Genomic DNA, 22183 nt, shown 5'->3' with positions numbered 1-22183 from the left:
CACTGTACGAATCCGTAGTATTTTTCGTATATATTCGATTTTTAGCATTCCAACGGATCCTGCACTTTACCCGATATACAATGTCACCCATTAACCATGCATAAACACCGTGCGAATCCGTAGTATTTTTCAAGAACATTTGTAAAAGTTGAATCGTGTATTTTGTTTTTCTCACGGACCATGTGGCTTATTGAACATAAATTAAAAAAACCCAACTATCATCTAAACAAATGTGTGGCACCTGTAAGGTGCACCGGTATAACAGTACGTGTAGTTTCTTACGGAAACTACACGTACTGTTATATTTGTAGCGATCGGTTATCGAAAACATTAAAACCTCGAGATAATCGATAAACCGCTCGTATGCATTTGACCCATCGATTTCGTACCGACTCTCAGCATGCATAATGCCCGTACAACTCTCGACGATACAATGCATGTCTTATGTGAACTGAAAGTATTCCAAGATCAAATCACACTCATTTAGCCACAGTAACAGACGAACCCAATTGTGTACTGGTTGGGTCCGCAAGTGGGACATGCAGGTACAATACGGACCAGTCCACAGAACATTTGCCTGTGTGGAAACCGTACATGACGTGTTAGAGTCTTAGAGCCGCCGTATGGAGCTGGTTCGGGTTCATACAACGTTACTTTACAATATAAACACGCAGTTTGGAGATTGCTTATAGACCCAACGTACTTGCTGGTTTGTAAGTGACACGTATCAAACAAGAACTCCGTATGAAATAATTTTCAGTTATAACTCAACCAAATTGTTCAACCCATTGTCAGCAGGACGTGTAAATTATATTATCTATCGTTGGACATGAACAAGTTGGCAGGGGCGTACCGAGGCATACTCCAGTACGCCCAGGCGTACAAATGAATTCAGGTTCCCGCGAAATGGCAAGTAAAAAGTCCCACGTCAGGGGATATCGGTCCCGCTCCAACCCATATATCATATTGGGACCAGAATGTAGAAATACCTTTACTTTTCTTCACTGCTCTCAAGTGTACGGGCGTACATTTCAAAATGCTTCAGGTACGCACCTGGTTGGATGGCAATTTTCGATGACATATGCACTTTTGACGAGTCGTTAGATAAAATGTTTCTTTATGATATGGGAAGGACAATACATTATTCAGTAACTATGATTTTTAAACATCTATTCGATACCTTTATCAAAAAAGGTTATCCGGTAAATTGCCAAACTTACAGATAAAATATATTTAGTTTTGACATCTAAAACCATGGCGTGGTCTTACCATTGGAAATGGATGCTGTTCTTACTTTGGGTGATATATCCTGGCAGCAATGGGTCTCACTTTCGCGGGGCTATGATTTTCTGGAAGCAGAGTAAGGATGGCACCGCGGTAAGCAAATTTACCGTTCATATTTTGTTTGCTTTAATAAATGTGTCGTTCACCACCAGACGACATCATTCATCAGACACTTCCGCTTTAGCGTCTCTGAACCACAAAACCGATTACCTTAGTTCATATGAATTCTGGAGCATTCAGTATTACATATTATTTTATTTTTCATCATTTCATAAATAGCATTATTCATAGTCCCATGTCACATAACTATCATGCCTTGGAACTGTAACCAAGTCTATATATATAAGGGCAGTAGTTAGGTATAGGATCCTATACCAGCCAGTTTGAGGAGTACTAGGGCTGGTTTCAATTGACCAGGTTGCTTTAAACAGGCGGCATTTTTGATTCCTGGAACCAACGACTCAATAAATATTGGACAAACGCCCTTCATACCATGGTGTGCAACCACACACACACACACACGCACACCTACCCACAGTGTAGCAAAGCGATGAACTAAAAATTAACGATGATACTCTTGGTTAACACCACGGTAATTCTCGAACAATAGATTGACGGCAGAGGAAACAAGTTTGTCTAACCCATTATTGATTTAACGTAAACAGAAAGACGATATTTTCCCACAGATTGACGTGGACTACCGTGAGTCGTGGCGACGGACGTCCCAGAGTCCCATGTGTAACGACACCGTCATTGCCGAACAGTGGATAACCACGAATTCAGAGGGCTTCTTAGAGGAACTGGTCACGCCTACCTTCCCCAACCTTTACAGGTAGGACTGTACTAACAATTAGTGAAGGGTCAAGCGAAACTATTGAGGGAAGGAACATGTCGTGGCGGAGCAAGGATAATAAACCAGGAAATTTGGTCGGAGGGGTGGTGTGGTTAAGATGCTTGGAGCCTGTCACCGGTCGCCGGATTAGAATTGCAGATGCCAGGGCAGTTATTAAGCACGGTTGCATACCTGTATCGTACCACTTGCAAACTGCCGATTATGTCTCATATGGAAAAGCAAAACCATCAATAGATGTCGTAACAAATACTTACTAATTCTACTTCTCCTTTATTTTCAGTTTCAACCTTAATTCTGGTTTCTCTGAGGAGTTTTTGTACACGTGCACTGATTACAGCCTGCTGGAGGACTGGCAGACAGGAAGGGGCCACATCCGGTTTCCGCTCAATTCTACCAACAACAAATCATTTTACACATTTGAGTAATACTTTAAGCTAAATTGACAGTCAAGGTTTATATTGTAACAAATTTAGATTTTAAGTTATTAATTAACATAAGGGCATGCAACAGAAATTACACAGAGTATTGGTGTTGGAAAATACACCGGTTAATCTCTTTAGAGATCGTCACAAATATGTCACGAGTTTCCCAAAATATAGAACAACTGCGTTATTTCAGGTTTAACGGTTGTTGTTGGATCGACACGCTGGTAGAGGGGGCCGGCTCGAGCTGGAAGGTCCAGATGACGGTCAACACGTCCGTCCGTGCAGATACCGGTCGCATGAACGCCTCTCCGCGGATAGACTTCCCACCCCTTGTTCGTTTGAAATATGGATGTAGCCACACTATAAGGTGAATAACGTTTCTAATGCGATACAGCCTTATTTTGCCATAATATTTACAAACTTGCATTATCGTTGTTTAAAAAATAGACTTCCGGTAATGGACTCAGACGGTGACGCGGTGCGGTGCCGGTGGGCGCGGCAGACCGAGAGTAATGGCGTCTCCCGCTCGTTTCCGAGGGCAGTTCTACATGAGGTGAGGATGAACATTACCATATCAAGATAGTTAAACGTCGGTGACAGATGATTGCTTGTTGTGACTCAAAATTATATGTAAAGGCTTCAGATGCGAGTCTATCTCTTTGATTTAATTCTAGAATAAAACAGATGTTCACACATCGTCATTGACTGTTGTATTTTGAAGTCCTTTTGCTACCTTGTGTAAACACTTGTGTCTAAGGGTGGCAATGGAATATTTAACTCTGTTTTGGCTATCTTTTTAAAGGCGCACATTATAGATTGATGCATTTATGATTTTTTGATGCATTTTCATGTTTAACGCATTTGACTTAAATGATTACAGGTGTAAAACATAGAACAGTAAATGATTTAGGCACGGATAAACTATTTTAACTTTTAGTTTAGTTACGTGGCCACGAAATCCCATGTTAAAAAGCGCAAATTTTCACGAACTTATTTTTTCTGTATCTAATGCATAAGCCTCTATGTTTTGATTATTAGAGACAAATGAGTAAAACATGATTACGGTTAAAATAAAACAAAACAATAACCTATATTGTGCGCCTTTAACGGAGAAAATGGCAATTTTCTAAAATGTACAGGACAACTGCACGATCACCTATAGCGCCCACGATCAAAAGGGTTGGTATCCGGTTGCCATACAGATAGAGGACTTCAATCCCCGGGCGGCACCAGGGGCCATCAGCAGCGTACCGCTCCAGTTCCTTGTATCCATCGAGGGAGACCTCACCAACTGCACGGTGTTTGACCACGAGCGCCCCCAGTTTGTAAACTTCACTCTCCCGGATATGGCCTGTATAGGCGTGACCAACCAATCTGACTTTACCACGGATATCTACATTCAGAGTGGCGCTAAAAACCAGTATGTGTGCAATATGTACTATTATGATATAATATGTTAGAGTAATGTGTCATAACATGTATATCCTAACACTTAAAATATGAAACCCTCGGCGAGGAACCTAATGTATATAATTATTTTGTATGTTCGTTCGCCAGTTCTTTTCTCCGTCTGTTGACACTGAACATGCATTATATGGTTAATCCAACATGATTTATGTCGATTTAACCCCCTGAAATGTTGTGAGCATGTCCAAAAGTGGCGAGAGTGGTACCAATCTTGAATGTACGCTAACATTGCGGAGAGAAACACCCGTTTACATTTTACGTTCTTAAACACGGTAGAATATCTGAAGTGAAGACTGTGTCACCGCTGGGTCTGGTGAAGTCCGCTCTGCAGCAGACGGCGCTTGATGGCCACTGGCACGTGCAAGTCACATGGAACCCCGATCACGCTGACTCCGTCGACAATGTCTTCTGCTTCACCGCTGTGGACGATAACGGGTAGATGGCAATCTAAAGACGCACATTAATAAAATCTTAAAAATTGTAATATCATAAATGTGAACTAAAATGGTTTTGCACCAGATTAGAAACACATTCAACTTTACCGCGACATACAAAACTGTACGATATGCGCAAATTTTCAAGGTATCAACATTTAATGAGTTCCTGTAAACACAGTATATTGGCTGTAGGTCATCGATACATTGTTTCCCATGATTTCAGGATGTCAAGTGAACAAAGGTGTATAACTCTGCTAGCTGGAGGTATGACTTTGTTACTCTAAATGATTTTTTAAACATGCTATGTACTACTATACATAAAACATATTTAAATAATATGTGTCTCCGTCAATCAGATCGCCAGACTGATTAGAAATATTCTGACGAAAACGACTACCAAGGTTTCAATAAGTCATTAATTGGTTATATTAGTAGGTGATTCAGCGATTCATCAACACTAAGTGAGTTTTTTTTGTGAGGAACTTTCTATTTACAATAGTCCACGGCTGCCTTCGGCTGCCGATTTTATAGTTTTATAGCAAAAAACAATACCTAATACTTGCTCGACGGTAAGAAAGTTCATTGTGTTTACACTGCAAACGATTATATAAGAATGCCGTTAACCATGTAGTTCCAGCAGCGGAGGCGATTCCCGGCTCCCAATCGCCCAATAATCAAGTGGTCCCTGTCACCCAACACCAGTGGACCGTCGTTTTCAACCGACCCGTAAGTTCCTGCTTGTGTTCGTTAATGAACGCCGAGTGCAAAAGAATCCGCACTCACTCAAAATAGTTATTGCGTTTGATTATCAACGAGCAACAGCTTTGGTGTCTTAGTTTATAGGCTACATACACTCTAATTAAGGCATATCCTAATAAACACTTGTGCACTGCAGTCAATTTGAAATTATATCCAACCATAAAGTAGTAATTCAAAATCGGTCTTATATCACTAAACGATGATCGTAAAATAATCGGTCAAGACATCTCAGATCTTTTTTGTTTAAAAATGAGCGGTATAAAGAAATTACAGGCTAAATGGTAGTAAGTGTACTTAACAGTAAGTGAAGGTGAAATCAAGTGTTCACTGGTAGTTATGCGTTTTAGCTATATAGTGTGGTACAATGTTGTTTTGCTATATTTGCATGTGTTTTTAGAAACTAAAGAGCATACAGCCACATAAATCGATACATGTGGTGATTAATAATCGATTATGAAATTATGCAATCTATTATTATTTGTTATTTATTTATTCATATCATACATTGTAGGACCTTGCGCCCACGAGACCAGCTTACATGTACCTGTACCTCGCAAACGGGACTTTAGTTGAGCAGATTGACGTCGCGTCCGCTTCCGGTGTGACATACTCTCACGTGACCAACAACACTCGGCTCCAATTCCAAACCACCGCCAGGCTGTCCCCCGGGCAACAATATTACTTCCTCTTAGGACAAGGTTACACGTGCCAGTATTATTTTATTTGTGAAATTGTGCAATATTATATGTACTGAAATATTGTAAGGCGTCCTTCTGAAATCCGCAAGATGTTGAATAGATTAAGACTTTTAATACTACGCATTGCAAGGCAACTACTAGTACATCTTAATGAAGTTGATCCAATTGGAACAGAAAATGCTTATAACTAAGATAGTAACTGGTTTTCAAATGGTCTCAGGTTTGGTGCAAGGAAAAGACTACTGCGGCGCGGACTCGAAACCCGTGATGGATCCAACCTTCTGGCGATTCTCCGTGGGTTCGTACTCTACACTTCCGAGATGTATTTCATTTTACTGAAATCCATCTGGTAGACCTTTCTTAAAGTGAGCTGCAGGAAACTTAGATGAATTAAGTGTTATCAAGCGGCCAGATCCACTAAAGCATATGTCCTCCCTATATATACATATATATATATATATATATATATATATATATATATATATATATATATATATATATATATATATATATATATATATATATATATATGTGTGAGATAGAAGTGATCATGATGCCTTGTTCACAATCAATTTGAACCTCAGTCTTTGAAAAAAATCATTAAATTACAAACTTAAAGATGTTATTTTTAAAATTTCAGAACCGGAGAAAAGTCAAAGTACGTATACATGTTTCTTCCTTTTGCCTCGGGTGCAACAGTCCAATTTGGATATTATAATTATTCACTAGCATTTTTTTACAATGCAAATGCGTGAAAGTCAAACATGTATGCTTCCTTTTCACAGATGTAGGGTTTCGGTGTTTTCTCGGACTTGACAGAACTGACTGTGACGGTGTGATGGCCAGCTGCGCAGGTACGGATACCTTAAACATATTTTGAAATAAATGGTTTTAAGTTTTAACCAAGACAAATATGAACGAAGTTGAAGTGTTTTGGCCTGTGTAGTTACAGTAATTCATTTTAGCTCCACTGTGAAGTGGTACGGGTGATCTAAATCACCCCGAGTTCGTTTCAAGGTTTCTGTTGAAACCGGTAGAGGTGTCGTTTTTAGAGGCCAAGAGAACGTCCCTGGTGGGGCTCAAATCACGACATGTTTGATGAGGGTCGACCACTTAAAAAAATGAACTCCGTCAAGCCTACCCTAAATCCCCGTGAGGATTTTGCTCACATATATCATGGTAACCTGCCTAACATGGCTGATTGTATTTACGTAGTAAATATTACAATCATTTTCTAATGCTTACAGAATCCTGGCAGTTCAGCTCTCCGTGTTCCAGCAACCCGGGCCATCTTAGGTTTTCTTACCCCGGAGCTGTCAACAAATTTATTTTGTGTGACCTTCAGGGCAAGGCTTATGTCGCTCACTGTCCACCAGGGGAGGTTTGTAAGCCATATGTCTGACGGCTTATTATCAACGATATATTGCATTAGTTATAAGCTCTAATAATTGTGATCTTTTCTCAACGCAAACCGCCCGGCGATGAAAGGTAAACAATTGCTTCTAACGGCATCTTCTCCTTAATCGCCAGGCCAATTTAGATGAAAATTCACTGGGATTTTCCTTGGAAGGTGCTATTTCAAAACAAAAATATATTCCACGTTAAACTCTGGTTGTCGGTGTGTAACATTGTCTAGTAGTCCTCTACCAAGTTTGTTCAAGTTATGCCATAGGGTCAAAGCAGGCCTCGCCCCGGGGATCACAAGTTTCTTTCATACTTATATAGGGAAATCTTTAAAAACCTTTTTGTCTGAAACCGCTAGTCCCTCACCCTTAATATTTTGTAGGTAGCATCATACAGTAGTCCTCCACCAAGTTTGTTCAAAGTACGCCCCTGGAAACAAAACTGGCCCCACCCTGGGGTTCACAAATTGCCTATAGACTTACGTAGGGAAATCTTTAAACATCTTCTTGTCTGAAACTGCTAGGCCTGTGAAATTGTGTATGTAGCATCATACAGTAGTCCTTCATCAAGTTTGTCCAAATTATGCCCCTGCAGCCCAAACTAGCCATGCCCACGGGTTCACTGGTTTCCTTTAGACTTGTACAGGGAAATCTTTGAGAGTCATCTTTTCCCAACCTGCATTGGCCAGACCTTTGATATCTGTCATGCAGCATCATATGATGGCCCTCTATCAAATAAGTCCCTGGGGTCAAAGCTGGTCCAATCCCTGTTTACATACTTTCTTATTATTGAACCTACAGCAATGAAATTTGTCATTTGATGATCTTGAATGTGACTTTTTGACCTACTTTCTTATTTTTCAAACTTCAACAATGAAGGTTGGACAGTTTTGGAAACAAAATTATTATCAATGATGTGCTTGGATTACTTGACTGTGACTGTTTGACCTACTTTATTTTGAAGCTACAGCAATGAAATATTGACCCTGTATATAGTTTTAAAAACAAATATCAATGTTATGCTTAGATGACCTTGACTGTGACCTTTTGACCTACTTTCTTATTTTTGAAGCTACAGCAGTGTAATTAAGATCATGTGTGCAGTTTTGCAGACAAATATCAATGTTGTCGTTGGATTAACTACCCTTTGACCTTTTGACCTATTTTCTCATTTTTAAAGATACACCAATGAAATTTGAATCATGTGAACAGTTTTAAAAACAATTGTCATATTCGACACCATAGAATAATGATATTCATTTCTGAATGAGTATTCAATATAATACATCGTTTTCTGAATACAGGCATTTGTTAATTTTAAGAACAGCCCTCGTAATTTATTTTTTTTACTTTCAGATATTTTCAGAAATGTGTAGTTCCTGCCATGACAGCAGTTACACACCCACCAATTGTTAAACTTAATCAGAGTTATGATGGTTAAGACACTTTTAAATACAGACGTGATGTCAATATGTTGTCAATAATCTACAAAACTTTTATTCATCTGGTAAAGAGTTCATGGGTGCATTAAAAGATCTGTACCATAATAAAGTGGTTTTACATAACCTTTTAAAACAACCAAATGAAGAAGTTAATAAAAGCTGAAAACGTGTTTTACATTTACATGTAAAAGACTTTATTTGAGAGGTTTCCAAGTTTGAATCTTGAACATATGCAAAAATAAAAAATGTACCTCTTGAAATTGTTTGCATATTAGATTTTCTTGAGTAAGTGGTTTACTGGAAGCTGTATCAAATTAGGTTGCTTAATTTAACATGTACTAAACAAAGGCCATTTTCCTATTTTAGTTACTGTGACCTTGACTTCAGGGGTCCCAAATGCAATCCCATGAAGTCTTCATAAGCCCTTTATGTATACAAAGTTTGGTCACTATATTTCATACTTTACTAAAATGATTCCATACCATGGTGAGTTTGACCGTTGTGAAAACCTGGTTTAAAATATAAAAAGTGCCTGTCGAAGGCCATAAAAACAGAGTAAAAAAAGTCAATCAAGGGCCATTATCTGTATGAAGTTCTGACACCTAATAGTGTGATGGCTGCTATGTAAAGTATGAAGGCCATTAAATGAATAGTATTTTAGATCCAGTTAAAAACCCAAAGTTACCCATAAACTTTAACCAAACTTTGTAAGTCAATCAAGAGTCATAATTTGTATTTAGGATAATATGGAGTTATGTAACATTATTGTGTGAAGTATTTAGTGAGCTGAATGAAGGACATAGAAGTAATTTGCGAAAATCCAAACTTATACTAACCCTTAAACCATTACAATGTGCCCCAAAACTTGAACCTAAACTCCTTAGTCAATCAAGAGCCATAATTTGTATTTACTTAGGATAGATACTATGTACCTCATTGTGCCATTGTCCTAAACAAATGTTTGAAGTATAAAATGAATTGAAGTAAGGGTATTGGACTTACAACTGAAAATGCCAACTAAAAATTCCCTAAAACCTTAACCCAATGACGGCGCAGATGCTGGAACAAGTAAAGGAGCCTCCTTATACTTGGAATATGTACTGGATATGAATGCTTTACTTAAATCTGTACTGGATCGAGTGGTTTACTTAAGGCTGTACCTTAGACTGTGGTTTTCTTAAACATGTTGCATTTGAAGTAGTTTACTGAAATTTTAAGATTTAAAAGTGGTACTGAAAACTGTGCCTAAGGAAGTACATAATATACTTGTTTATGTAGACTTATACTGTGTACCGGGTACATCTTGTTTCTGTTTAAGTACTATACCCAAACATCTAACAGTAAAACGAATGGAGAGAAATTGTCAATGAAAGAATATCATTTACATAGAAGTAAAGAATCTTATAGGTGGACCTTCAGATTACAATAAAATGTTCTTGCTTTATGAGTTTATTTTTGGAATGCAAATGCGCATGTAATACAAATATGCATGGAATATCGCAATAGGCTGCATAAATACATGTTACCCCATATATGATCACAGGAGTATTATTTCAGGTAAAATACCAAGCAATTGAAATCATAGTTGAAATAATTACACTCTACTCCAGAAACAAACATATTAAACATCCTGAAACTCTGTTAAACACATGAAACATGTATGATTATTAACATGAGCAAATCATTATAACAAATTTCTCGCTTTTTCAAAATACAGGCAACAAGTTACAAATTTACAAATGACTAGAATAGAATGATTTTAAAAACAAGCAAAAAAACATGTCATGTTGACAACACAGCTGAGAAAGCATACTGCTAGACAAATGTTGCATATACAAATCAAAGAATTAACGGCACAAATCTTGTGCAATGTTTGCATAACCTTGCATAACTTTTTCACAATGCATGTTTACACAAAACAAGGTATCTGAAATCTGGCACATTTTTGAGGTTCAAGATCAACATGGATTCAATGTACAAATCTATATAACGTTTACCATAAGATAATAGTTTTGCATAATATCAAAAATTTCAATAAGATTTTATTCTTAAACTCATTTAAATTGCAGATATTTTTTGGAAAATCCAAACTTTGATAATTGCTCCTCTTGGACAAATTATCCATGCATCACTCATGGATAAACTGACCCGTATTAAAACGTACATGTGAAGGGTCATTTACAAACATGAAATATCATTAAACTGACCATTTAATTTAAGAATCAAAAACAGCTATAATGCAAACACATAAAAAGGAAATAAAGACTAATTATTGCACATAATTATGTTACATCAATATTTATTATTTTAAATAGATAAAATAATAAACTTCGTAACAATAAGCTGATACCATGTCTTCACGAAGAAACATATGGAATATATGACCAGTTCTTATCTCAAACTTCACTTTAATATTAAAGAAATGGGTGTTTTGGCACAAAATGGATTTCATTTCAACGAGTATTATTCCTCTGTAATATTAATATGCTTATTTTGTTGACTTGGAAAATGTCATGCAGCAAATAAAATGAATGCAGCAAGAAGGATTCTCTTAAAAAAAATATTTTTTTTTTAATATTTAGCAATGACGTTAAATAATATACATGTATGTTCCTTTAACAAAATCATGTTACATACACCAGGTACTGTTAACAATCAAACCAACACAGGATAGTTTGGATTTAGGAATTCTCAATTCCAAATAATTACTCTTCCTGTAAAACACAAAATGTCACGGTCAGACTTCAGAATGGTATGGGTGTGGTTGGTTGAAGATATGAGCATTTGATATGACTTTTGTATGTCCAGGAGAAGTTGACATCACAGTTATCGTTCCTGATGGAGTTGGCGGCGGAGACGTCTGCTTCCGTCGATGTCGTATAAATATCACAAGCACAAAAATACCGATCAGCAGTAGAGCACTTGCCCCAATCAGGGCTGAAATAAGTGGCATCTGACTTTCATTGTTTTCAGTTCTTTTGCCAGAATCGAATTGGTCTTCTACCAAAGATTTCCCATTAAAGTCAAGTATTAAAGGGGCCATATTTGTGCCCTTTACACCATTCCCAACCCCTGCAATGTCATTGAGGGATCTTTTCAAATTATGTCTGTCAAACACTGATGTTCTTGAAATAACATCTCCATTTGTGGTGGTCAGTGAAAACACTATGTGCAGGAACCACAATTTTCCACCCTCAGCCTGTAATGATAAAACGAAATAAACAATATCACTTCAAACAAGAGCACTGCAGCTACCTGATGCTAACATTGGTCTGTTCTTCTCAGACAAACAATTGGCACAACTATGCTAATATTTAGCCAGAATAATGTGACTTGCTACATGTTGGTAATTTGTAATGTTAACATGCATGCAGTTTTATGTGAATATCTTAATATATGTGACTGTGAGCTATGGCCAAAGTTTAAGCCTTTAATCCAGAAATCAGAACTATGACAAGCAGAAGAGCTACACATGACCAATAGCATTAATTTTGCAAGTACTACAATCATGCATTGAGCTATGATATTATAAAGTAACAGGCATATAACACCCTAACTTATGTAGGCATAGCTTTAATAAGTTCAGAGGAATGAAAGTTTTCTGTAATAGTTAATGCAAAATAAAGCATCATTTTAAAAACAACCGTCAGTCAATAACTGAAGCCATTAACTGCTTTGTTTACCAACCCTAAAAAGTGGCGAGGAATCAAATGAGAATCCATCTGCCCCTGGAATGTTGAAGACTTCAGAGGATTGTGCGTCATCCGACATCATAGCGGATAGAGGGAACCCTTGGAATGTGGTGTTAACTGACGAGGGGTCCGCTTTGTCCTGAATATAATAAATACACATTGATAAGGCAGAACCTGTAATGTTGAAGACTTCAGTGGACTGTTCCCTGGCCATCTTGACCCCTACAGGGTCCACGTGGAACTGTGTGTCTATTAATCTATATCCTGCATGTAAAAATACACATCTAATCAAGGTTGATAGATATAAATTGGGGGAAAGTTTTTTGCCTGCTTTGTCTAATAATGGCTTGAACTAAATATCTAAAGTTACCATTACTATTATCAGTTACCACATTTCTCTTTTTATTATTCTCCACATAATATGTCCAATAAAACATAACAAACCATTATTCTGATGACAGTGTCCAGTTGTTCTGCATTTCCCACACATCCATAGTGGCCTATATCCGGATTGTATAGTGGAATGTAACCCCCCTGCCCAGCACACACAAACACCTTCTCAATGTACAGATAGATGTTCTGATCCAATAACTGTATGGGGCTCACATCTAGTCTGCCATACACTGTATCTCCTACAAGAGATGGCTTATTTTTATTTATTTTACCTTACATAGGTCCCTTCATTGTTTATATGAAGTCGATCAATTCATATTCACTGTATTTTAATAAACTCCAGTTTTATGATGTCAGCAGTCCATAAAATATTTTATGGACTGCTGACATCATAAAACTGTTCAGTGGGGCTTTGCAATTATCACAATGGCGAAAACATTGTAACATGGCCAGCATAAAAAATGAATTCAAAGTTGTATAAACTGTTATCATGTTAGAAATATAACCCACCACTTTTTTCCATATGGCATTAAATGGACCGGCAAGTCAAGCCCTTAAGGTGAATGGATCTCAGCTAATGCCTCAGTCCATATACACCTGCAGGGGCTGACTGGCTGGTTCTTATAAGGTGACCCTCAGAGTTGTATTTCTTAACTAGAGTCCATTTTGTACATCTAGTGTGGCTGAAACACACAACCTCTTTGATGAGAGTTAAACACCTATAGCATCAATCACTAGATAATTAAGATTAGACTAGATTTGTGATTTTCAAGAATTTTGAACATATATCTTTTAAAGTCGACATAGTTTTCAAATTTATTCTTAACAGCCATGTTACAATAAATCATTAAATACCTGGAGCAATGGTCATGTCCTCTTCAGAAATGTATGGCAGTTTCTCTGAGAGCCAAACATCTCTTTTTCTAATCAACCTGAAATCTGTATTCAAGCTGAACTTGGCTGGCACAGGGTCACTGACTTGCTGCAATTTGATTGGTAAACTGAATGTCACATGGTCAGAAGGAGAGCAGCTGATTGGCTGTGTTGAAGTCTTGGTAAAGGTCAGTAGGCATGGCAACAGGGTCACCAGAAGGTCTCCACAATAGTTCTTCAGCTGAAACAGAAAAATGTTTTTGTATGACGTGAAAAAGTATGCAGTAAAAACTCCAATATTATGTAGCCAGTTTTATTATGAGTCTTAATAATTATTCCATTAACAATGTTACATTTGGAAAAAAAATGACCTCAATAGAAGGCATTATTAATCAATTATTACGTATTTGATGAGATACAGACACAACTGCGGTATCAATGCCAGACAATTGAAGACAATATATGCCCGAATTCGCTCAATATCGACCAAACTCGGCCAATACCAACAAAACTCGCCTAATATGAGTTTCCTCCGTTCTGATAGGCTACAAAACTGGCCTAATATAGGATTTGAGAAATGGGTCATTTTCATTGGCTGTCGAAACTCGCCTAATATGAGAAATATGCTGGACATTGCTTTTTCAAGGTAGCCATTTTGTTTTCCATTTACCGACTTTTAAAAAAAATTGTGCTTCGTATACCTTTATTTGGAATACTTGAACCCATTGAATGATTGAACCACTTTGTATGGTTTGATATAACAGTTGTATTTAACCCGTTGGTGGATTTTACTACTATTATGATTTTGTACGCCGAAAAATGGATGTCGAAGGTAAAACATTTGACGTTTTAGCAAACGATTTACAAAATAAGACAAAAAGACATGCTTTCCTACAATGTACAGTGCTTTATTCATAAGTATGTGCAATGTCACTATAAGGATGCATGTCAAAATCAGCAAAGTCAAGTCTAGAAAAGCAGACACCATGAATGAATAAGGGATAAATACGGCTTCAATGTGAACTAAAGGTAAGTTATAAGAATGTTTTTAACCAAAATGGTAATAGTTAATTAATAAAATACTTATTAATTAGGTGATTTCATACTGGCTCAGTTATTTGTCCTCGGTCAGCTGTATTTGCATTCGCCCTTTCGGGGCCAGGCAAATACAGCTAACCTCGGACAAATAACTAGGCCAATATGAAATCACCTAATTAATAACATTATAATATATACAACACTTTTAACACACCATAGTGGTTGAAGTGACAAGCCAGTTCTGGTATGGTCTGTCAGACTTGTCCTGACTGGGTAGAAGCTGCAGTTCAAAGGTAACACCACCATGGCTCAAAGACTGGACAGTGGAATTGAGTTGGTTTACTGCAACAATGGTTTCAAAAAGTGATGTTAATACTAGTATGTATTATATGAAGCCTGCCAATTAGTTTTCCATTGAAGAAAGGTGTCATCATAATATTTATACAAATCAACTTTTCTTTTATTAGTACATGGATATTCATATCAAAGACTGCAACAAAATGGGTTGACTGTTATGTGAAAGATATTTAATTTAAACAACCTACATACAAAAATCTTACCAGGATGTGAAGCCAGGAACTGTCCCCTGAATTTGGGCACAGTCTGGAATCTGACAACTAGTCGACCATCGTCGAGTATCCGGACACCAGAAGGGAATAACTGGGCTGTTTTTAAAATAAAATACACTGTGCTAAGTTTAAGGTGTATTGTTCATATATTTCAAATATAAGCTTTAACTTCACATGCATATAGATTTATATATTAACATGTTTGTGGTGGTGGTGATAAACAAAAGCACCACAGCCATGCCATTGCAAACTTGTAAACCCTTATCAAGGGGCTTGGCTCCAAAAACTTTGCAAGGTTCTGATGATCCCAAACAACTCTAAGGCTATCCCAATTTTTTTTACTTTTAGTGCAAAGAATTTCAAACTTAATAGTGTGAGGAACCTTATAGAGACACCCTCTCTCCCTCCCATTGTGAAGTATTCAATGATAACTTTGACCCAACTCACCTTTGAGCCCAGCTGGGTGCCTGTTTGATTGTATTGCTTGGTCCCACATTGTCCCTGTACCATACACAAACTTCAGCGTGAGGTATCTGCTCACCTCATGGGCTCGCCATGTGTCTCTCATGCCCGGAGTGAAGTACAGGTATGATACAAACAGGGGGAGTTTAACTACAACGAAGGACTGAGGACCGCCATGCATCTGTGAAGGGAAGAAGACAATTTATTATAATGAACATGTTACTACCAGGAGAAAATAGTTTATTTTCCTAAGATCCATCATGTAAAATGGTTGCATTACAAAAGAGGAAGGTTAATTTTAAACTGGCCAAAAAGGCTGCTGAAGGAGCATGAATAAAACTAATTCAGAAAGATTATTATTGGTCATTTTTCTAAGAAATTGTTCTCTTTATGGCAAGATGTAGTAGTGCCGTACCTGTGAATCAGTGTCCATCAGAGCCCCACACATGCTGACCAGCTCTGACATGTTGTAGTAGGCATCAAACGTCCACAAACACGAGGACATGTCCAGGTTTCTGGTCAAATAGAAAATGTTCCTATTTCACAAGGACATTATTAATTTTATTCATGCTTAATATTTAATTCGGTATAAACAAATAGTCACATATTTCAATATTCATAATACGCTTAAAATTACTGGTGAACCATTTACTTTTTGGAATAATATTTGTTTTACTAATTTTTAGAGTTCATTTGATAACATCAGTAAAATATATTTTCAACCTCAGAAAAAACAGAACATTGAAATGAATTTTTTTGATAAACTAGAAGTAGCCTGAGCCATGCCAATGCTCATCAGTAGTTTTTAATTGAAAAATGGCTTATAGCCTTGTTATACATGTACCTAATATCTATGAAAACATGTGTACCAAATATTGGTCGAATATCTGGAACAGATTTTGAGTTATGGCAAAGGTTAGATATATTTTGAATGCCGATGCCTGTGCTGACAACCATGTCGCCACCGACAACAAAGCCAAAGCTATAAAATTCTTAAAGCTTTTTTTTTAAAACGGACAAGCTTATAAATATTTCACTAATATTTATATGAAAAAAGTCCAGTAGTACCTATAAAGTGCCAGTGTCTTATTACTCCTGAGCATCTCGCTATATTCATACGGGAGTGAAGACCTATAAAACCCCATCAGATCATGGTGATTGACACCAAAACCCGCCCCCATCCCTCCACTTTTCAGCAGGTTTGTACACTGGTGCTTGTTCTTGTGTGAGCCATCATCATTCAGGGTCAGCTCGTAGTTGGCCATCTTGCGGGTAGAGATGACGGGTAACATTCCATCAGTATGGGGAATCTGTACTCTCACATGAACCTTGTTAGGGTGCCACTCATCATCTGGACCTGCAATTTAAGTTTGAGATATTTTGATCATTTAATTTTGCAGTCTTAATTTAAATATGGCCAGCATTTTTTAAACAAGTTTTTTTTAATGGGTTGGAAGGTCTGAAATGGTTCCTTTAAGACTGAGTTAGTGACGTGTTAACATAAACAGCATGCAACAATAATGAGATTGGAGCATTTTCAGTGTGAAAGACTCCTGTCTAAACCTGTATACCACATGCTTGCATTGAATGGTTGTGAGACTGTCAGTCCTACATGGACACACCTCCTGGCTCTTGTCAACTGTCAACATGTTGCTGGCTATTTCCTGGCCTGGCACCCTTACTTTATCAACTGAGCATGTCTTACCTGTATACCACATCCTTGCATTGAATGACTGAGCCCCTTTGACGCTGTCAATCCTAGATGTGTCACACCCCCTGGCTCTGGTCAACTGATGTCACAGGGCTGGCTACCTGTACTTCCTGGCCAGGCACCCAAACTTTATTAACTGAGCATATCTTACCTGTATACCACATCCTTGCATCGAATGGCTGAGCCCCTGTGAGGCTGTCAGTCCTAGATGGACACACCCCCTGACTGTAGTCAACTGTCACCACAGGGCTGGCTACCTCTTTGCCTGGTTCTCCTTCATTATTAACTGCTCTAGCAAAACACTCCACCTGGCTACCTGCAATAAGTATTAAAGAAATTTGATAATTCAAAGACACATTAAGTGATTATATTATTATTTAACATGCTATTTATAACTGATGCAAACAAGAACTTAATTAAAGTCAAGTGTTTGTTTATTATAGTGTCACACCTCTTAATTATAGGCCAGTCCCCTGAACTTAATAGACACTTTGATTGGTGAACATCTTGACTCCCTGTCAAATTTACTGGGCACCTGGCTGGAAGGCAATCGGTAACCTTAATTCAACTTTGGTCAGCTATCGCCCATATCAGAACAAACCATGTGTGCAGCTTTGACCTTTGGCCTTTCCCTCCATATATGGATGTCCTAACCACTTGACCACTGAGGCAATTAAGCTGTTTTAGGTTACCATCGTTCATTGTTTTTCCTCAGAGGATCAAGGGTAAACTGTTTTAGCCTGAGTAATGGCTTACATTGAAGTTTTAGCAAAATGCTGACATTCATGACAACTACACTATCAACAACACCAAGGCTATGACAATACTATGGTACCTCTGCCTGGCAAAAGTTAATGTACCTGCTTTAAAGTAGATGCTATCCAGTGTAATTTGCCTGGTGGTGGTGAAGATTGTGTCAGAGTCAAGGTCAAACAGTTCTCCTCCCGCCAGGCCCACCCTCCAACGGAACTTTGTCTGGACGTCGTCAATACCGGCCTCCCTACATACATCCTGAACTGACAGGTACTGGGGATGGTAGGGGCTGCAGGACTGAAACAAAAAAGAATGCTGGTGTCAAGTCATGAACAAAACCCCTAAGGCCTGCCCTACCCTCCAGAAGAACTTGAAATGAGTTGGTATGAGTGTCATTTATACACACATCCTGAACTGACAGGTACTTGGTGTGGTAGGGGCTGCAGATCTATAACACAGTGGTTATTTTGAGGCTGTTTCTGACATTATGTATCAGCTTTCAAAAACTGGCATGAAAGGTTAAATCTGGCCATTCAAAGATCGTTTACAGTTTTACATACTTTCCAAAACTATAATATCGTTTTATTCTTTCCCCTATATATTTTGTGTTATATGAGGTTTTCGGTTGTGTGTTAGTTATCAATCTCATAGGTGGATATCTTATTTGTCCTTACAGACGATGTGCATCCTCGGTGTATGTCTTTTCAGACAACAAGGAAAATGTTGTCAAAGTATGTTTGTATGTCAGTAGAAATTGCTGATGTGTAACCATAAAAATAGTAAATGGTGTTGTAGTTGGTGCATCAGCAGATGCACTATCAAGTAAATGAAAAGACGCCCTGCAGAGCAAATACCAACAAACATCGGATGCTTCCAGATAAGTAAGGTTCATACCTCCATAATTATGAAAATCAAAGATATCTGCCTTCCTAAAGATGCACATTTGGTCCCTGGGCACATGTGTAACAAGTTTCATTTGAATATATGTTGTTGAGCGATGGCCATTGTTAAATTTTGCAATGATACCAAGGCCATGACAATACTTCATCTTTGTTTCTTCTTAAAACATATGACCTATAAATAAGGTATTTAACATCAACAGTAGAACATTAGCAAAGTAGAATCCTCTATTCCAGAAACATCAAAATTGTGAATATATATTACTTACTGATACACACACCAGTGGGTATCCCTGTATGGGCATCCCTTTGTTACCACTGGCAACAAAGTCAAGGTCACGTAGAGAGACAACCAGAGGGGCCAGAGGAAGTTTTATATCAGCCAACTCGCTGTTCTCCTCAATATATACCACAGCCTCACTGTTGTGCTGAAAATAAGAAGAGATGATCAATGTCAAGGTCAATTATTACAGGCCGCAGTCAACAAGGTCACTCCAGGTCAACTATCAGGGTCAGTGGTGGTATTATGTCAGCTTCCATGCTGTTCTCGTCTATATATACCACAGCATCACTGTTGTGCTGGAAATAAGAAGAGATGATGAATGTCATGGTCAATTATTATAGGCTGCAGCCGACAAGGTCACTCAGGGACAACTTTCAGGCTCAGTGGTAGTTTTATGTCAGCTACCATGCTGTTATCCTCCATATCTACCACAGCCTCACTGTTCTGTTATAAATATGAAAAGAAAATGAATGTCAAGGTCAAAAGGCCTCCTGAACTGCACTATAGTGCTAAACGTTAGTAAAGATGATTAAGACGAAAGACAAAGAATAATCATCAAGAAAAAACATTTCTCCCACCTCAGATAAGTAGATCCAAAAATTTAACCATGCTAGAAATTCTTATCTTGCCCACGGGCGAAGATTAAATGCCCGTATGGGACTCCTTTTTAATGGTCACCACATTGTAATTACCTCCCTTGTTGAAGACTGTCGTCTGTAGCATCATGGAGACCTTGTCTGGTGGCAATATTTAGATCGCTAATTAATCATTTCTCGCTTCAAATATCACCAAAAAACAGTTTTCACTCACCTTTCAAGAAACAATGCTTCACTCTCCTTAGAACTATTTAAAGACCAATTTGAATATTACCATAATCTGAATCACTGCGCACATATCCATGACAACCACAAATGATCGCATATCCATACGCAATGATTTTCACTAAGCACAAAAGAGTTCCAGCAAAAAATACATTTCTACTTTATTTTGTTTAACTGAGGTGGGAGAAAAAGCATCTACCATAGCTGCTTGTATAAGATAGGTTCATCCAGACCCTCGCGCATGGTGTTTTGCGGAAACTCGGTAAACCTCGTTTCCGCAAAACACCCTACGCCCGGGTCGGAATGAACCTATCTTACACTCTCAGCCATGGAAGATACTTATAATCCACCCAGTAATCAAACAGTTATGACAAAAACAGATGCCAATTAAATCATCATGATATTGTTCTCTGAAACACCCAATCATAAAAATACTTTTTACAATTGCAATGATCTTGACTGTAATCTGCTGGTGTTTTCATATTGAATCATATTTTAACCCTTTCCATTATCACTGTTTTTCTTCTCTCACAAAAAAGGTGTATAACTTACAAACTAGACTGATGAAAAAAAACTGAATTGGATTGCATCAAAGTCACATTTTTATCACAAAAAAAACATGTTCCAAGACCAGCCTATTGTATTTTTGACCAATGTCTCTCTGTACATGTAGCTTACCCTGACTTGTGCGAGCCTGTGTGTGTCCTGGGAAATGTGCACAGTGAACATCTCCCTGTCTTCCCCACTATTGTCGAACATTATTTCCAGCTCTACCATCTGGTGGCTTACTCCGGGGCCAAAATCAATGGCTGGAATGGAAATGGCATGTTAACAATTGTTTGGACAATAGATCATTTGCCAATTGTATAATTACTTTTGCATGCAGTCAATTTATTACCATTTGTGGGCAGAATTCACCCTCTCATAGGCTCTAAAGTCCCTACCAGCCAGGTCACTACTCAGACCATGGATTACGGTACACCCAACGAACTAATAAAATTACAATTTAAAACACAGAGATTATTTTTGTATACTGACCTCTATCATAGGTATTAAAGTCCCTTCCAGCCAGGGCACTCCCACTGCGTGTTGTTACTCGAACCTCCGATGTCCCCATTGTATCCCCAAGTCTGACCACAGGGATACGGGCAATCTTCACGTCACCTTTGATGATGGGCTCATTCACTGTGTACTGACTGTGCTCAAACATGATCATTGGAGCTGAAAGATTTGTGAAGAATTATGGTTTTGAATGTCTACTTTTGTTAACTTTACAAAAACATAAAACATCAATACAAGTTGATGAATTTCCTCATGATTGTTAAAATTGGATTTGCCTCCCTTTGTCCACAACAATATGCATGATTCATGGCTTCATCAGACTAGAATCTACTTCTGAATTGTATAACCAATCTAATGCTGAAACAAAGAACATACAACATGTGGCTCCAACTCAAAACTAAATGGCTATTAAAATCAATAAGCTTTTATTCTGAGCCTTATAAATCTGTTGAATGTTGTTAAATAGAGTCCTATAGGTTTACTACTCACTATCTTCTGGGTCATCAACCACTATATGCGTGGTGACTTGTCCCCCCAGAGTGGCTCCCCCAGGCAGCAGGCTGTCTGGCATACCCAACACAAGTCTAAAACTCTCCTCGCGCTCCCAGATTGTGTCATCCACTAGCTGTATGCGACAATCTGCCTCACTCTCACCTTGGCGGAGAATGAAAAAATATGCATGATTGCAATATTTAACAAGAGCTCCTAGTGGAGAATGACAAAACTGGTCTGTTTTTATCTTCAGTCAAACAAGGACATAACTCATTTACTATTACAGCAAGAGTTACCAGCATTTCCATACAAATGTATATTGTCTTAGAAACAATTGAATATCCTGTGTTTTGAGTTATATTTTTTC

The 22183-nt window shown here is 37.9% G+C and overlaps 2 protein-coding genes across 3 annotated transcripts in view; one reads left to right on the top strand and one right to left on the bottom strand.

Annotated features, from left to right (window-relative positions):
• The first annotated feature begins 1205 nt into the window (after nucleotides 1–1205).
• LOC128226125 (uncharacterized) lies at nucleotides 1206–8742 on the top strand. The gene is made up of 15 exons (XM_052936017.1): nucleotides 1206–1377; nucleotides 1971–2116; nucleotides 2418–2558; nucleotides 2756–2929; nucleotides 3010–3115; nucleotides 3702–3982; nucleotides 4306–4464; nucleotides 4690–4730; nucleotides 5098–5192; nucleotides 5737–5923; nucleotides 6144–6221; nucleotides 6564–6581; nucleotides 6709–6777; nucleotides 7171–7304; nucleotides 8683–8742. The coding sequence occupies exons 1-15, from the start codon at nucleotides 1255–1257 to the stop codon at nucleotides 8740–8742; spliced, it is 1812 nt and encodes a 603-aa protein (XP_052791977.1). The 5' UTR covers nucleotides 1206–1254.
• Nucleotides 8743–10208: 1466 nt separating this feature from the next.
• LOC128227919 (extracellular matrix protein 3-like) overlaps nucleotides 10209–22183 on the bottom strand; it is a 73144-nt gene continuing 61169 nt past the window's right edge. For both annotated transcript variants that reach the window (XM_052938862.1, XM_052938863.1), the window contains 15 exons: nucleotides 21814–21978; nucleotides 21301–21483; nucleotides 20941–21071; nucleotides 19428–19586; nucleotides 18367–18556; nucleotides 17658–17822; nucleotides 16864–17152; nucleotides 16211–16310; nucleotides 15781–15976; nucleotides 15325–15429; nucleotides 14979–15106; nucleotides 13709–13967; nucleotides 12905–13092; nucleotides 12456–12599; nucleotides 10209–11967 (listed from right to left, as the gene is read on the bottom strand). In XM_052938862.1, the coding sequence (XP_052794822.1) occupies nucleotides 11506–11967; nucleotides 12456–12599; nucleotides 12905–13092; nucleotides 13709–13967; nucleotides 14979–15106; nucleotides 15325–15429; nucleotides 15781–15976; nucleotides 16211–16310; nucleotides 16864–17152; nucleotides 17658–17822; nucleotides 18367–18556; nucleotides 19428–19586; nucleotides 20941–21071; nucleotides 21301–21483; nucleotides 21814–21978 (2864 nt within the window). In that variant the 3' untranslated portion in view covers nucleotides 10209–11505. The remainder of the gene's footprint in view (nucleotides 11968–12455; nucleotides 12600–12904; nucleotides 13093–13708; nucleotides 13968–14978; nucleotides 15107–15324; nucleotides 15430–15780; nucleotides 15977–16210; nucleotides 16311–16863; nucleotides 17153–17657; nucleotides 17823–18366; nucleotides 18557–19427; nucleotides 19587–20940; nucleotides 21072–21300; nucleotides 21484–21813; nucleotides 21979–22183) is intronic.

This window comes from Mya arenaria, chromosome 3 (genome assembly GCF_026914265.1).
Source record: "Mya arenaria isolate MELC-2E11 chromosome 3, ASM2691426v1".
Classification (NCBI taxonomy): domain Eukaryota; kingdom Metazoa; phylum Mollusca; class Bivalvia; order Myida; family Myidae; genus Mya; species Mya arenaria.
The sequence above is the reverse complement of the archived record's forward strand: the minus strand, read 5'-3'. Positions and strand labels throughout refer to the sequence as shown.